Genomic DNA, 17620 nt, shown 5'->3' with positions numbered 1-17620 from the left:
CTCAGCTGGGCAGGACAGAGAAAATATCAGGAAAGGTTTGCGGATTGAAATAGGGACAGGAAGAGACCACTCACCAATTACCATCATGGGCAAAATAGATTCAACTTGTTGAAATCAGATTAATTTTATTACCCATCAAATCAGAGTAGGAGTATGAAAGATAAAAACTAAATTTTAAAATTCCCCCATCCACTCCTTCTTCCCAGGCCCAAATTTACTCCTGAATGGAGAATGGGGGTTACAGTCATTACACATCATTGCTGCTCATTTTGCCCCACACTGTTCCTTTCTCCAGCATGTAGTCCCACCTACCCATGGCAGACAGTTCTCCATTAAATTCTTCGCCATGAAGAATGAGGTTCCCCTGCAGCTGAGTTATGTGGCTTTCTGCCCTATGCTCAGCTGCAAGGGAACCTCAGATCCAGTGCCTTCTCATAGACCTTGGTGTCTGCAGAGTTGTTTACCTCATGTATTCTCAGTCATCTTTTCTGGCTGCTGTTGTATAGCAATTTTTAAACCCCCTTTCTAAAATGTGTTATCCCAGAAGCCCTACCACTGTCACTGATGGGCCCAGTGTCCTACTACTGTCACTCCATCCTGGAGCTTCCTGGCATCAGCTTTATGGGACATGGAGGAAGCTTCTGGCAGCTTCCCACAAAAGATACCTGCAGCCTGCATGCCACTAAAACCTGCCCATGCAAACCCAAAGCACTGCTCAAACATGAAGACCACTTGTCAATGAAGAATGAGGTAAAGACAAGCATCTTATAAAAGTACCACCAGATTACAAGTTTTACTCCAGCTCTGAAGACCATCCTTCTCATACAGAAGGAGGGGTATTTATAATATTTTTCATTTTGCATATAGCCTGAAAAGAGACTTTGGAAAGTGCTGAAACTGCAGGCACACTTTAGCCGTATGAGCTAATTTAGAGCTATATACATGCTTGAAATTATCACTGTTCTTCATCTTGAAGACAATTTAGTCTGTTGAATGTTCTTATTATTTCTCACCTTTTTTTATCAAGATATGACTGTCAAACTGTCAAATTTAAATTCATTACATCATCTATAAGTGAAGACAATTCTGACTTTTCAGAAACTATTTTAGCCACCAATCTTATCTTCCAGCTCCTTTCATACAGCCCTCAATGGTTGTCTGTCATTAGTAAATACTTTTCTTACTCCAAGTTCTATGGGCAACCTTCTGTCCTAAGCCTAGTCCACTATCCTCATGTTCTGACATTTCCTTTGTTTACCTGATTTTACTCTATTTATTCCTTTTCACTCTGTTTCTCGCTTTCCAAATCTCAGCTAACTCCTCCACAAAACTGCAACAATGAATGGTAAAATGCCTTTCTTTTACTGATACACCTCTTCCAGTGGAATCCAGAATTCCTTACCAGTTTAACTAAGCATGCTGTACAGCATGCATGGGACAAACTAGACATTTTAGAATGTATCCAAATATAAAAGCATAGAGCAGAAAGCCACCTAACTCAGTTGGCTGGGGAATATAAAATAGGATTGGATCTTACATCATTCAGCTTGTCCAAGATAAAAGCATGATGAGGCCTGCAAAGAGTCCCTCTCTTCACCAAGAAGAAAAAGTCCAACTTTGCTTGAGGATTTAGGGGATACACACTCAATTCTCACTCCTGGTACAAGAAGTCACTGTTTGTGTTTTTTTGCTTACCAGAAATCTTAAGCAACTTTGGTGTTAAACATATGATGGTAGGAAAGCAGACATTCTGTAGGTCAAACATCAAAATTCAGTTTTCTAGAGAAACCATTCTGAAGTCTAAAGGGCCAGCTCTGAAACATATCTAGTTCACACAAGTACTAAGAGTAATACAAGGCTGTTCTCTGAATCACTGCTAGGGAGAAACAAAAAATGTTAGTTTCTCCATAGTTTATGCCCTCAAGAAAGACACAATCACTGTGTACCACCATCTTCAATAGAAGAGCTGGTTATGAGTCTGAACTGCACAGAGCTGAACAGTACCAAAACTGGGTTATATACATACAGACACAACAATTGGTAAGGAATGGAAGCCAAAAAAATTTTTTTACAAAAACTGTAACTATTTAACAGGAGGTATGACTGACTGTTGTAATCAGATTACCAGTTCCTTTAAGGTTTCAAGAACTACTTTCCTGGTATTCTTCAACCAAATGGAACTAATTTGGATCAATACAGGTTAAATGAGTTTAATTTAACACACTATGATACACAGGAATTCAGACTGAAGGATCTAATGACTCCTCATCACTCTATAATTCAATAGAGTACTAACAACAAATAGAGCCACACTTCCATCAGGGAAGCTTATATATCGAATTTTGGAGAAACTTTGGATAACCCATCAAAAAATATGTATTATCATAATTGTTCTCTTTTAGTCATTGAAGAATTTTGAGCCTCAGTTCAAAAGTTTTTTAAAAACTTGGTATTCCATAGCAACTATACAACTAATAAAAACATGATCTTTCAAAGTGCAATTCTCCCATTGCAATCTGTAGAAGGCTATCCAGAAAAGCATTTCCCCTTGAAAACTTGAGAGACTGATAGGTTGATTGTGATTATGTTCAGTCATACCTTCTGTTAAATATTTATTGGGGGGGGTAATTTCTTTTTGCTTCTGTTCCTCACCACTTACACATTTTTTATGTGTATATTCATCAATCATTTGGATGAAGGGGCAGATGCCTGCTCAGCACATTGGAATGGCCAGCACCCCGGAGTGCTCTGCAGCCCATCTGAATGACCTTGGCAGGTTGGAGAGATGGACAAAGAAGAACCATCTGATATTCAGCAAAGACAAAAGCAGGATCCTGCTCCTGGGGAGGAACAAGTCCAGGCACCAGCACAGCCTTGAGCTGACCTGCTGGGGAGTAGCATGGAGGGGAAGGATCTTGGGGTCCTGGTAGACAACAAGCTGTCCATGAGCCAGCAGTGGGTCCTGGTCCTGGGACCCTCGGGGGCATTAGGAAAAGCTTTGCCAGCAGGCAGAGGGAGGTGATCCTGCCCCTGTACTCATCCCTGATGAGGCGTCATCTGGAGTGCTGTGCCCAATTCTGAGCTCCTCAGAACAAGAGAGACATGGAGCTGCTGGAGTGCAGCCTTAAAAAAAAAATAACTGAGAGGGGACCTCATCAGTGCCTCTAAGTATATGAAGGGGAGGTACCAAGAGGATATGGAGGGGAGGTACCAAGCCAGGCTCTTCTCAGAGATGCTAAATGATAGGACAGAAATGATGCACAAAAGTTCCACCTGGACATAAGGAAGAACTTCTTACTGTGCAGGTGACTATGCATGGGAATAGATTTCCCAGAGAGGCTGTGAATTCTTCCTCACTGGATACAACCTGTGCTATCAGCTCTAGGATGACCTTCCTTGTGCAGGGAGATTGGACCAGATGACCACTGTGGTTCCTTCCAACCTGACTCATTCTGTGATTCTGTGTAATTGAGCACTCTTGTATGTTACATATTCAATGTAGATGTGTCCTTTAAATGCTTCTATTTTTCACTTAACAATGAAGTCAATTTCCTGTTCTAAGTCTGAAAAGAGGTACAGCCAAAGAAAAATGTTTACAAGACTCTCAGAAAAAATTATTTTACTCATATATGCAAATAGTGTCTAGTAGGTACTGGAAACTAGAAGACTGAGAGGAAACAACTGTGACATAATTGTGGAGGCATTCAGTCACTGTGTGGGTAGAATGACAGATGATGTTGTGGCTACGATAAAACATAAATCTTGAAGATTTTTTGTCCACATATTCTTCGCAGGTTTTACTGATGATATCCACATGGCATATTAATTCTTAAAACCAAACTTGTAGTCCAACTTTCTTTAATAACTGTGCAGTTAAAAAAATAAAAGCTAAAGGAATATGATTTCTGCATCTTATCAAAACATCATTTGACATATCTTGCCATCTCAAGAATTAGCTGAAAGCCTCAAAGAGCTGAGATTTCAGACTTTTAAAAGACCTTCTGTATAAGAAGCCAAAAGATACCAAACACAGAAAACACTGATGGCAAAAACTTTCCTATGATCACAGAATATACGCTATTATTATACAATTTTTTTTGGATTCTAAGCAGTCTCTTCAAACTGTCAAAGTCTAAGCTCTTCAAATAAATTCTGGTCATCATGCCATCTTTACATGATAAAATTTTTACATATATTAAATAATATTCTGTATCTCTGGAATAACATACAAAACATATACAAATATCTCAAATGCACGCACCAAGTGGATGGTGCCAGACTCTTTCCAGTGGTGCCCAGGAACAGGACAAGGAGCAATAGTCAAAAATTAAAACACAAGAAGTTCTACTCAAGATGAGGAAGAACCTCATTATATTGAAGGTGGCAGAGCACTGGAGCAGGTTCCCTGGAGAGGTCATGGAGTCTCTGTCTCTTGAAACATTCAAAATGCAGCTGGATATGTTCCTGTGTCACCTGCTCCTGTGACCCTGCCTTGGCAGGGGTTTGAATGAGATGATATCTAGAGGTCCCTTCCAACCCTAGTAATGAGGGGAGGGAGGGAGGAGGGGAGGGAGGTAGGTCATGGAAGTTATTACATGTATTTTTAGATTTTATTACTGTTCAGATATCGTACAATTGTTTTTGAATTCTAAAATTCATCTACACTAGATGTGTAGGGATTTTTAATACATAATATAAATAAGAGCATAGTTGCTCAGTGATTATCTAACATAATAGGTGGGTTAAAAATAATTGTTTACTTCCAACTCCTTTTTTTTTTTTTTTTTGATCAGCAGATTGCTAGTTTTCATTTCCATCAGCTAGTGAATGGAAAAGCGTGTTATCCATAACTCTGTATTGGTCAATCCATGCACAGAAGAAAGGTAACCTCATGATAAAAGAAGGTGCCCAGTCTTTTTAAAGTCATCACAAGGTACTCACACCGCTGCCTTTTGACGGAAGGCCTGAAATATTTCCAGACCAAACTCAGATTTTATCAATGTCATAACAATATACTCTTTAAAACCATATGCTGATACTTTAAATGTAACAAGTGCCTATGCCTGTTTTAGATCGATCATGCTTGAGTGAAACAGAACTTAAAGCATATGAATATTGACAACAGAATCAATGTTTCAATGATAATTTCAATTATATTAAAGACAAAATAAAAAAGAGCAAAAAAATTTTACCTTTTAACCATTTCTCTTTCATAAAGAAAGGCAGAAAAAAGTAATGGGGGAGAATATATTTTCAAAGCCAAATATTTAAAAATATGAAACAGAATAGGAAGGTTGTGAGTCAAGTCTCAAAAAGAGAGATTTAACTGGAATCTGAAATCAAAGGGTAGGTACAATGAGTCTTCAGTTCTAAATTTAAAGCCCCTGGTAATACACACTAAATAAAATGTAATGCCACTCATGAATACCATATACAAAAATATGGAACATCAGAATAGAGATGATTCAGGAAAAAATTATATTGATTATTAACTAATATTAAAAAGGTGATAAATTAAAATGTATTCTTATTTTAAACTCACTCACTTGTGACCAATCTCATGTGCAATGGTAAAAGCTGAACCTAGGCCAATGTCTTCGTTAATGCTGCAGCTCCTTTCAGGCTCACACATTCCAGCCACAGAGGCCAAGCCTGAATAAACAGAAGGAGACACAAAGGGTCATGCCAAGGTGTTTCAGTCTTAAAAGCCCTAGTTATAAATGCCTGGATTCTTTTTAATAACTTCTATGCACAGAAGGAGCAGTTGGCAAAAGGTTAACTTTCTAGTCATTTGCAAAATCACTGGGGGGAATTTCACTTTGCCGGCTAGACATTAATATTTTTTGAACTGCAGTCAGTGCTGGAAAATGTCTAGACTAGGGGTTAGATTTATAAATTTTACTTCTGGTAACTTGGGACCACCTAGTAACTTGAGCCAGGAGAGGGAATTCAAGAAAGCATTTCTATTTTAACATTCTTGTGCCTGAAGAAAGCAAAATGTATCCACATTATTTTTCTAAAGAAATCTGTTTAAGTTTAGTGGGTTCATAAAAACATACAAGCAACTTTTTTAGCTATGAAAAACCTCACATGGTACATTAAAAAAAAATTAAAAAAACAAAACTGAATGCATCAGTGAAGAGAGAGGAGACATGTTAATAACAAGCATGCATTTAACCATGGAAGTCTTTTCCATTTATCACCTATCATCTCCTGGCATTAAATCCTTATTGTGTTACAGGGGCTTTTAAAAACTTCCTTCAGAGAGAGAATACCACTAGCATTTACTGACTATGGTTCTTCTGTATATTACACATTTTTCAGCAACAGATTATTACAGAACATACTGCAGTCATAATTTAGTGCCTTTAGAGAAAGCTTTAAACATCAGGTTTATTTAATGTATTTCTCCCCTAGAATTTCTTATCTGAAGGAAGCAGCAAACCTTTCTTTAAGGAAGTTACCAGCTCATATATACATTAAGAAAATAAAAAAAATAAAATTAAAAAAAAAAAAAATCAAAACAACCCCAAAAATAACAACCAGAAAAATTGATAAAGCTTAACTTTGGTTGAGAGATGAGGGGAATGGAATAGGGAGTGGAGAAGAGAGAAAGCAAACTATTCATATGAGCAGAGACTTCAAATTATTCTATTTGGACTATCAGTAAGGAAGCAATAATGTGACAAATGTTTCCTGCTGTGTCCACATTAGCAATTAATTTGAAGCCATAGGAGTGAATCAACGCAGTGCAGCACTGATGTTGAAGCTCTTTGTGTATCTTTGCATGCTGGTTGAATCCTGTACACTGAGTACCGCTTGTGGCTCAAAGCCTCCTGAAGGGAAAAAGTATTGCAGGGGTATCATGGGAACACGCCCCATAGGCGATCTCAAGTCTCCTGCAGGCACATATAGAGGATTTGAGGTCTATGTCTTCCATGTTTCTTCCCAAAAAAATCTAGTTTGGGCACATCAAAACTACTCTGATAGCCAAACTGGCATGGGCAAAAGCTGACAATGTGTGTCTGGAAAGTTTGCAGTGTGGAACCTGCAGAAAATGCAATAATTGCAGTTCAGACATGCTGTTCCAATTGAAGAAATTCTGAAGACAACATGGCAATACGTTTCTATAAAACTATCATGTTCCCCTACAAAGTCCACCATATTTGAATGATAAAGTCATTTCCATCTTCAGGTCTTATAACTGAGGGCTTGCTTCAGCAAATTAGAAGACCAGAGTAATATAACTCCATACCATGCTTGCAGAAAGTGACAGAGATGAAGAACTCAGTCAGACACTCAGACTTTAGAAGGACTTGTCCTTCACTGAAGCCACAAACACACATATTTGCAATATGCTTGAGATCTATCTTTTCTAAGAGGTTTCATGAAAGGTTCCATGCTTCAGGTGTCTAAAATAGGATACAGATGCTACATGAAATCTTTTACTTCTGTGTCTTCCTAGAATAGTAAGTATTCGGATTTCTTTTGACCTGCTGAGACCTCTCTGTGACTTTTTTTCAGATACTCCTTATATATATGATTAACTTTAGTTATTGGATGTCAGTGTGACTCAAGCATATCAAATGCCTTGCAAAAGAGGCCTACAGGGCCTTTTCTCCAATTCAATGCCTATAAAGCAGAAAAATTGTCATGGTTTTGTTGCCAAGACACCTATAACAGTAAGTTGGAACTGATAGCATATATGACTCTTATTTTTAATTTTTTTTTTAATTAAGCATTTTTTTAATGAAATATTTGCCAAATCTATCCTCTGTTACACTGGATTCATGTGAAGCAGAATTTGCCTTTATGCCAAAATCTGGCAGAGTAAGGACTAGTACACTAATGATCTGTGTTAAAAGTATCATAAAAGTGTCAAATAGTTCATGCATGAATGCATGAATGCATTTTTTTTAACGCTTGCACAACCACTTCTAAGACATCATCTCTTCAGTGTCATCACCTCCAATGTCAAATAAAATCAATTACATTTAGAAATTTATCAGCATGATTTGCCTTTTACTAAAGCATACTGTGGGATTGTTTATATTTATAGCAGGCAAAATTCTGTTACCTTTCCCCATGTAAACTACGCCCCTCTGCTAGACTTGCAAGAGACAGAAAAAAATCAACTTGGGTTAAGGCTATCAAGCACACAGTAATATAGGGAAAGACACTGCAAATACAATCACAAACCCTGACTGGGAAAAGTGTTAATAATATGAACTATCTGAATTAGAATTTTGTCTTTAATCACCTGCAAGAAAGAGGCTTATGAAAGGATGCAAACCGAAAAAAAATCTGAACAAGTGTTATATTAGTCTTTGAATAATGTTCCCTTTATATGTTAAAGCACCGTTGGAGGCAACAACCTATAGTAAGAGGTCATCTATAGATATTTATTTTAGCAAATAACTTCTGGTCACATTTTTAGGTATGGAGAGAATAATAGCTCCTCCTCCTTAATCTAAGGTTGCCATGTGCACTTCTCCATTGTCAAAGCACTGTTTTAAGTAGTTTCAATGTTGTATTTTCTATCACTGTGCTATGTTTTCCTAAGTCTGTGAAAGGAAAAATACGAAGATGTACTCGTGTACAACACAGCAAGACTGTAAACCTCAAAGTCCATTTATTTCTTAAGGTTTATGGGGGTAGGTCTGTTCTTTAAACTAGATTATGGACACCAGTAAATGGAAATAAACAGCACGTTCTCTTCTGTAAGAAGTAAAATTGAGTCATCTGCTAGGTTTTATCAGAACTACAGCTGTCAGAGATGAAATACACAGCACCGGCTCACAGAAATGAAACTTCCAGCAATGTATCAAAGCCAAAATTCACCTAGATTATCTTTTATTTTTCATGTTTATAAGACTACAAAATCTTTAAAGTACAAACTTAAAAAGATCTAATCAGTCAATAAACCAACAGCTAAGTATAAAGCAAGGAAACAGCAAATATGAGCTGAAATGTCTCTTTATAATCTTACCCAGTGTTCCACAAGGCTTGTTTTTATAAGTGCAGATATCATATCTGTTAAGAAAAAGAAGCAGATAAAGAATGTCAGTGAATCACGTTTGTAAGATACTTTGTATATTTATCACATATCTGTATCATAGTCCAAGTTGTCAGACCGCAATCAGTTTAATTATGTGCAGCCAGCTGGTGTCGGCATTTTCTACACTCTGGTGTAAACCACAAGCTGCAGTACACTCACAGCCGCTGGCCTCAGGCCAGTGGGACACCTGCCAGCAAGAAAAAAATGGTTAAAGTGGATCTTTGTAATCACTAGCTCCATAAAGCAGTCTACCATTCTGTTAAGAAGTTACAGCAGCATGGCTATAGACTGCTACTGACTCTTAAACCCTAAGTTTTACTTATTTAGCCTCCTATAGTCTCACACTTACCAACTAAACAATATTAAGTGTAAATTAGACTTTGATTCTAATTTAAAAACTGAAATCTTAATTATTATACCATTTTTAAAAAACATCTTATGAACTGTCATTATAGTGCCCTTCTCATTGTCCTTCCATAATCATAGTGCAAGAATATGTGGTAACAAACTAAAATTAAAAATATTTCTGCAAAAAGCTAAAAAATTTCTTTAAAGGAAAATGTTTGTCATTGTAGATACAATCTTTCAAATACAGAAGCTAACGAGTTTTTGTGTAATTAATATGTGAATACCTGGAGCTAGCAATGAAATTAAAACATTTTCTTAGGCATAGCTTTTACAATAGCAATGCTCATGCTGCAGTTAATTCATTAATTACACCTTCATATTTTGAATGTGCAATCCTATAATATGGATAATATGGATAGTGATAAAAGGACACTCCCAAAATGGTATTGATTTTTATAAGGATTTATAGTGATTTCCTTGATTTCTGAAGCATAATATGCTTCAGAATAATTTCTACTCTTTAGAAAGGCAAGTGAGAAAAGAATATGAAAAGATACCATCTTTATGCTTTAGTTTTAAACCCAAATAGTTACTAATTTCAGGCCACCAGACATTTTCTGTTAAAAATACTGTAAGGTCTGTTATCACATAGGAGTCTGATCACCAGATATATACCTTTCACTGCTAAAAGAGTTATGGTCTGTCTGCAAGCCAAATCCATGGACAAAATAACAAAGCTTAAAATTTGGAACAAATCCAGCTAACTCTCTATGCATGCAGACTGCTGTGACCACATGGAATTCCTTTGATTTTTAAAGGGTATTGAGTGTGTAGCAGTTTCTGGGATCAAGCTATAATTTTGAATTTAAATGTTCATGTGCACTAATTTCATCAACGTGGTTTAAATGTGCACTGATTTCCCATTTGCTGTCTGGAGGAGGGAAGGTAACCAAATCAGCATTCTTGTAGAAAATATTCTTATAAAAAAAAAACTCTTATTTCTCTTGGAATATAATCGTTGAAATGTCCCTAGGTTTCAAGGTAACACAGATTCAGAGCAAAAGAAGGATTTTTACCAAACACTTCCTGCCTTTTACATAATTAAGGAACAAAACTTCTTATTTCTGTGTTCAGGACAATGTCTGAACACAGATCCTACTGAAGTTCAAGCAAAATTTGTTCCTCAGAGAAAGCAGACGGCTCAGTCTTATTTAGTGAGAAAACACTAACTAAATTCTTTAGAATGTAGTTGAGAACTGAATGGAAAAAAGTATCAGGAATACACAAGTCTTCTGCTTTTTAATATCCAACAGCAATACGGAAAAACAATTCAAGATATACATCCTTAGATAAAACAGATGCTTGACAATAAAGCAAATTTCACCCAAGTCAAGTAAAATGTTGTCACTGACTTCAGCAGAGCTGAAAACTTGCCTTATGGCCTGAATCAACTTACTGTCCTACAGGTATGAATCTGAAGTTACTCTTCAACTAAAGTTTAGTTTCACAAAGAAGTGTGACAGGAGAGAATTATATGAATTAAGTCCCTTTTTTCTGTTTGTTGTTTTTTTCCAAAAACAAAGACCACAGTATTCTTCAGTTTCTGCTGGGAAGTGTGTGTTCTTCATTATGCACATGCTAGTATTTTTAAGAAAATATGTCGGCAATGAAGCTTAAATAATAAAACTAAAGAAAAGATAACTTTATTTTCTAATACACCAATTATTTTTTCAAGAATATACCTGGGTAGTAATATGTTCTAAATATGCCATCACTAAATATTCAAATTTTATATACAATGATTAATTTCCTGTAAGGATATTCGTACACTCTCCTAGACCCGTTTACCAGGAAAAAAAAAATTAACTTTTGAACAACTTTCAGTGTCCAATGACTAACTCTATCTACGTCATCTTCCAGCTCCATTATTTCATCTTACTCTTTCATATGAATGGTTTCTACTTCTGATTTGGCTGAAAGCTCACAGCATTCTTAATTCAAATTGCTTGCTTCCATCATTTGCTTCCCTATATGATTTAAAGTCAGCCTAACTTATCTTTTTTGTTTTGACACCATTTCCTCTAACTTTATTTTGAACCTTCAAGGCATCCGTTTAGTTATCAGATGGTGGGTTCCAAATGCAGGAGACTACAGATGTAATACTTGACAGATAGTAATTTTAGGCCAAGAAACTCCTGAAAATACAAATCATCACAACTGCCCATGAGATTAGATAGGTCTAATTGCTATGGGGAAAAAAAAAAGAAAAAAAAAAAGAAAAAAACCAAAAAAGGGCAACCCACAAACAAAACAAAACAAAAAGCCCACACCTAAAAATGCAGCACAAGGTGCAGTTTGATCACCAGAAGCCTAGTAAATACTTCAGGAGCTAAAAAGACTCAAAAGGTAGATTTTCAAGCCAACAATTATCTCAACTGACCATTAAATATTATGACAACAGTCACAATTATGACAAACTACAAAAATTTTGGTTCAATTCATTGACAGGCGGTGTAAGAGGGACACCACATAAAAGCTGAATGAAAAAACACATAGGTAAATAACTTGAGATAAGATGGCAGCCAGATCATTTTGAAACATTTTGAGACAGCCAAGAAAAATCTGTGCCCAAGCCAAAAATGAAGATCATATAACTCCTAATAAAGTGGGTGCAGTGTCTCTGAAATGTGACTACACTGGGGAAGTGGAAAAGAAAAGAGGTAGGAGGGAAGATGGCTGATTACATGGCCATGCCTGCCCTGAAGAAATCAGAAGTCATTTCATGAGGCAGATGGGGAAGAGGCCTGTGACTGCTGGGCATTCCTGTGGGGCTACTGAAGAGCTGCAGCAGACAGACAGGAAATGCATGATGAATGTACAGCTGTCACTGACAGCTCTGACTGACACATCAGCCAGAAGGAAACTGCATAGACAGACCAGTCCCTGTTCAACAGGGTGGTCAAGGACTGGAGCAGCAATACACTCCTGTCATGCCATGGATCAAACAGCAAGAGATAGTGCACCATACCAGGACACTTCAAAAAGTAAAAATTCTTTTTTGGCAGGATATACAGGCACCATGCTAAAATATACTTGCACACTGTATTAAAAAGTGAAAGGGATCACACTAGACACTGAAATTCTACTATCAAGCTGTTTTAAAACTCTATCACAATTTTTTAAGAAATGTTCCTTGCAAAGATTTGGCCCATGAGAACAACTGATCTCAAAGAATTCCCATGAACAGTTGTGGAGATGGCCACAATTATTAACAGGCAAAACACACAAAACAAATTGGTTTTTGAGAAACCAGTTTAGTATTGTGTACACAAGACCTGTGCCAGTGATACTCAGTGCAATAAAAAAAGCCACTGACATGTTTATTTAATGTATTAGTGTAGATGTAAGCTACAGACTATCGCTTCAAGAGGTGTCTCTTATCTGTAACTCTAACCTGAAGAAAAATCCATTTCCTTTGCAAATCTGATGACTGGCATGATCCTGATTATTTGTATAGGACACTTAAATCAAAAAGATAAGAAAGACAAATTCTCTGTGAATATTGTAAGCACTGCACAAACTTGTCAGGTAAGTTATCTGCAGCTATAGCCAATCCCAGGCACTTTAGGGGAATACAGCCATTTGTCTCCTGGTACACTGCAGAGAAAGGAGAAAGATTCCTCCTGATCTCTGCAAACTGTCAGTTTTGAGGCCTAATGCATGCAGCTGTGCAGCTATGTAGATCACACAGAATTCTATGGTAGCAAATGTATTCCACATTAAAAATAAAAATAAATAAAAATAAAGAGACATACTAATTCACGGATTTGATTATAAGAAAGCATCACAATGATTCAATCATGCCTCCACCCACCCTTGGCATAAAAATGTAAGCAATTTATTCTATAAGGTAGAGAAGTTAAAAAACGCTCCTTAGAAGTTGTTCAATCTCACATTAAAAAGTGTTTAGAGTGTAATTGAGAAAAACCGTCTTGGGTTACCCAGTTATCTGCCTCTCCCTCCACAGCAGTCAATTGTGAGTGTTTGCAAAGAAAACAGGACAGCTCATACCTTCCCTGATAGAAGTCCCCAGCTCTGTGGCTTAGGGTACTTCAGAGACAGAGATCGCATCTTATAATTTAATTGATTTTTCTTTTATTGCCTTCAGCCCTTCTTCTTTATTCTGAAAAAAACCCAAATTGTTTCAGTATCTGTCTGGGGGATAGAGTTATGCCTTTATCAGCAAAGTTGAGTCCCACTGTTTCAGTAGAGCTGCTTCCCTTTGAAATCACTTTCTAAATTTTCTTTTAAATTATATTAGTACATGGGATTCATCAGCATTGTACCGTTACACTGTGGGCCTTCTGTTACCACCATGTGCGCTCACAGGCTTTTTAAACTTTCTGAAGTGTGTGTATTACAGTTCAAAAAGTTATTGTAACAGTGGCATTAACAGTAGTAGATACAGAGGCAAAATTAATTATTTCTCCTTACATGTTAATGTGTATTTATAAATTCAAGAATAACATTGCCCTTTGTAGCAGCCTCATTATCCAAATTGGCCCATTAACTGAAAAGTGTCTCTATAAAACACTATTATTGCTAGCTGTATGTTACCAGAAATGTCCAGTGTGCCAGAAGGGACTATTTGCATCAAATTAACACTGAAACAGAAATATACCTGTTACAGGACTGGAAACGTACATGACTACTAGTACAAGATACAGTGCTAAGAATTTCATTAATCAACAAAAATAACCCACACATTATCCTTTACTGAAGTACAGTAAGTGAGTAAAGCATAAAAACTCTTATTAGAAGAGCAAACTGTTCAAAATCAGTATGAAACACCAGCAGTTCTACCTCTTATACTAACTTACACATACATCAAACTACTCCAAAATTACTCTGAAAGCTACCAGCAAGCTTTTGAAGGAATATTTCTTAATGGGAAAGAGTTTAGGAGACCAAAATACAGTCACAGTAAATCACTGAGGGAAAACGTCCCAAGATAGATGGAATTTAAAAGTTTTAAAAAAAAAAAAAATTAAGAAAATTGAGACTAGGAAAAATGAACAAATATGTATGACTGGACATGAAGATGTTCATAAGTTTCAGATAGGTGAACACTTATTTCATGTATAGAATACTAGACAATTTTCCAGTTAATCTGCTTGAAAAGGTTGTCAAAAAATAAAAATATCCTAAGAACTCATTCTTTCCTGACTAAGAGTAAGCAGAGATAAATACTACAAAATATTAATATTAGTAATATTTATTAATTTCATTTATGGAGGGTTTTCCCAGACGTGTTATCACTGCAAACAAGATTTTATTTTTCACTTTTAAACCAATTTATACTTTTTGACATTCACTTTTAAATTATAGGTTTTAAGAACAAGCTCTTTAAATAAGGACTATCCTTCTCACACACTCTTGCTCAATAATAAAGCTAACAAGTTCACTACAGTTACATATTTTTTTACTTTTTATTCTTCATGCTATGCAACATGATTTTTCTATGCACCCAATCATAGATGTTTCATTTTTGAATAAAGGTAAAAGACCAGAAAAAAAATATACCTATTTTGAAAAATTAAATTAACCTAGTTCTAATACTTATGACTATAAACTGAACTGCTGTCAGATCAGACTGAAATCTCAGATTTCTCTTAAATGGATCAAAACCATCAAGCTATACGACAACTCCAACTCCTATTTCTAAAGTATGGAACATAAAAAGAAAAAAAAGAGTGACTAGCTTATACTTTCACACTTTTTTTTTTTTTGGAATACATATACTTGACTATATTAAAAAAGTGGTCATTTTGCAAGTGCAGACAATGTCACTAGTGCTAGAGAACTGGACGTCACTAATACTAGAGAATCGCAATGGAATTAATAACTCCTAAGATAATTTGGTCATTCATTAGATTTGCACAGGTTACCAACAGTAATACTCTCTACTACACAGTATTTTTGATGTCTTTCTAAAAGCTTTACTGCAGCTATCCTTTGCCTTTCAGAACGTGGTACACCACAACAGCATTCTGCCCTAAAATAAAAAATGTCTTATTTGGTTCCTTCCTCAAAAACCTCAAACCAAAAAGAGCTATTTAAACCAATGAATGAAAAGAATAACATACGTGTTACACATCACTCATCAGAAACAGCTTTTGCTATTATTAGTTTTCCTTGTCTTTAATGCTGCCATAGACAACCAAAGTCTGTCTCTATTGGACTTTGTTCTGATACTTAGCTTGGGTGGATAAATTCTGAGTTACAGCCAGAAAAACTATTGTTGCTGTAAGTTCTAGTTCTCCTGACTTATATAAATTTTTTAAATAATTGCACTGTAAATGAAACACTTCCATACTACTTTTCTCTAAACTGCAAGTGCAGTTAAAAAAGTAAAAAAAAAAAAAACCAAAAAAAAAAAACAAACCAAAAAAAACCAAAAAAACCCACACAGTTCTGGGGAAAAAAAATTAAAACTGTCATTTGTAGTCAAAATTTTGGCAATGTAACCATAGAATAGCAGTTGCAAGTTTATCACAATCAGTATTATTATTAGTGCCCTTTGGACACTCAAGGTAACTCCTGATCCACACCAAAAAATACACAAATACTATCAGAAATGTAGAGCCACCTACCTCTGTGACAATGATGACTTCAATAATATTCAGGGATAATTTAGAGAGTCAGCATTTGCACTGTCACCAGAGTGTAGGAAATAATTTGATTTGTTGTTTGGTGAACCTCAAAAGTGTTTGAAACTTTTATTGCATTCCTAGTATTAATCAAAAATTTAGATGGAGTTACACAGATGCAGCTAGCTCAAACTGGGCTAGAGAGTAAACCAGAAATTTCTATCTATCTATTCTAAGTACGCTGCTAATAATTTCTCTGTCATTCATGATAAGTCCAGCAACTAATACATAAAGCTTTCTTTCAAAGGACATTTTGACACTGAACAGGTCAAGCAGCTTGTAGGGTAACGTTTTTTTAGACTGTGCTAAAGCAACCAAGTCTGGGGAAAAGGAAAGCTAGCAAAACTAATTACATAGGTGTGGTTGGGGGCATTCTGCCACACAGCAGAAAATAGGAAGCAACTAGTCTAGACCTCGGGCAGAAGGGAAACACAGCTAACAGCTATGATTACTAACCAAGTTTTAGCTCTGTTCTACAGAAATAAATTAGATAAGTTTTTTTAATCTCTAAGTTTTTCTGTGATTTCTTTCTATGATTTTACTTCGGGTATGCTTTTTTTCCCTAATTTTCTGAATATTGTAAACAATTAGTTTACAATCTCTGAGAAGATCACATATCTTTATACACAAAATTCCACTTTATTTACCCTTACTCACACTGCATATGGCATAAAAGACTAAGCACTGGCTGTAGAGAATAGCAGTTCATTAGGATGATGGACCACACCTGCTACAGAAGAACCTAAGAATTGCAACATGGGCCAGACCACAGATTCCACTATCCCAATACCCTGCCTTCAAAACGAACTAAGAGAAGGCCCAAGAAAGAATAACACCACTGCAAGCATAAAATGTCAATTATACCCATACTCCCCCAACTATTTTTGGCTCAGAATTTTTGAGACAGATGTGCTTCTGTGTATTTAGTACTTTCAATGGATTTTTCTTCTGTGAACATGCCTAGCCAACCTTTCAACCTGTATGTCCAGCTTCCATAAAGTGATTTGCCAAGTTTCAACATTAGCTAAACCTTGCATTAAAAAGGCTGCCTCCCTTCTCCTGGTTTTGAGTCTTTCTTCTTCTATATTTTCTAGACAGCCTCAAGTTTTTGTGCTGAAAGGTGCTATGAATGATTATTTTCCTCCTTTATGCCATACAATCTTGTAAGTGGTTAGACCACTGTAGTGTTGTCCCAGATCTGACTTCTCCAAAAGTTTACTTCCCCAAGTAAGAGAGTCCTCAATTTAGTCATTCCTTGTAAAGAAAGTCACAGATTTTTCAGTCATACTTGCTTCTCTTCTCCAGTTGTGAAAACCTTTTCAGATGAGAAGGCCGGAGTGATTCAAACTATTCAAGATCTAGGCATACCATGCCCAGTTTAATCAACAGCCTAACAGGGTTCTTTATTCTTTTCCCAATAATCTTTAATACATTTAATTTGTTGGATTAACAATGTATACTTTGGACATGTAGTCCAAATGTTCTCAGAAAAATAATCATTATC

The 17620-nt window shown here is 36.2% G+C and overlaps 1 protein-coding gene across 2 annotated transcripts in view; it reads right to left on the bottom strand.

The window, feature by feature from the left end:
• Positions 1-17620, bottom strand: part of ADAMTS6 (ADAM metallopeptidase with thrombospondin type 1 motif 6) — a 140239-nt gene that overhangs the window by 75675 nt on the left and 46944 nt on the right. For both annotated transcript variants that reach the window (XM_058826222.1, XM_058826223.1), the window contains exons 7-8: positions 8990-9033; positions 5547-5652 (exon numbers count right to left, since the gene is read on the bottom strand). In XM_058826222.1, coding sequence (XP_058682205.1) covers positions 5547-5652; positions 8990-9033 — 150 coding nt within the window. The remainder of the gene's footprint in view (positions 1-5546; positions 5653-8989; positions 9034-17620) is intronic.

The sequence above is a fragment of the Poecile atricapillus genome, chromosome Z (assembly GCF_030490865.1).
Source record: "Poecile atricapillus isolate bPoeAtr1 chromosome Z, bPoeAtr1.hap1, whole genome shotgun sequence".
Lineage (NCBI taxonomy): Eukaryota > Metazoa > Chordata > Aves > Passeriformes > Paridae > Poecile > Poecile atricapillus.
This window is presented reverse-complemented; position numbering and strand designations above follow the sequence as displayed.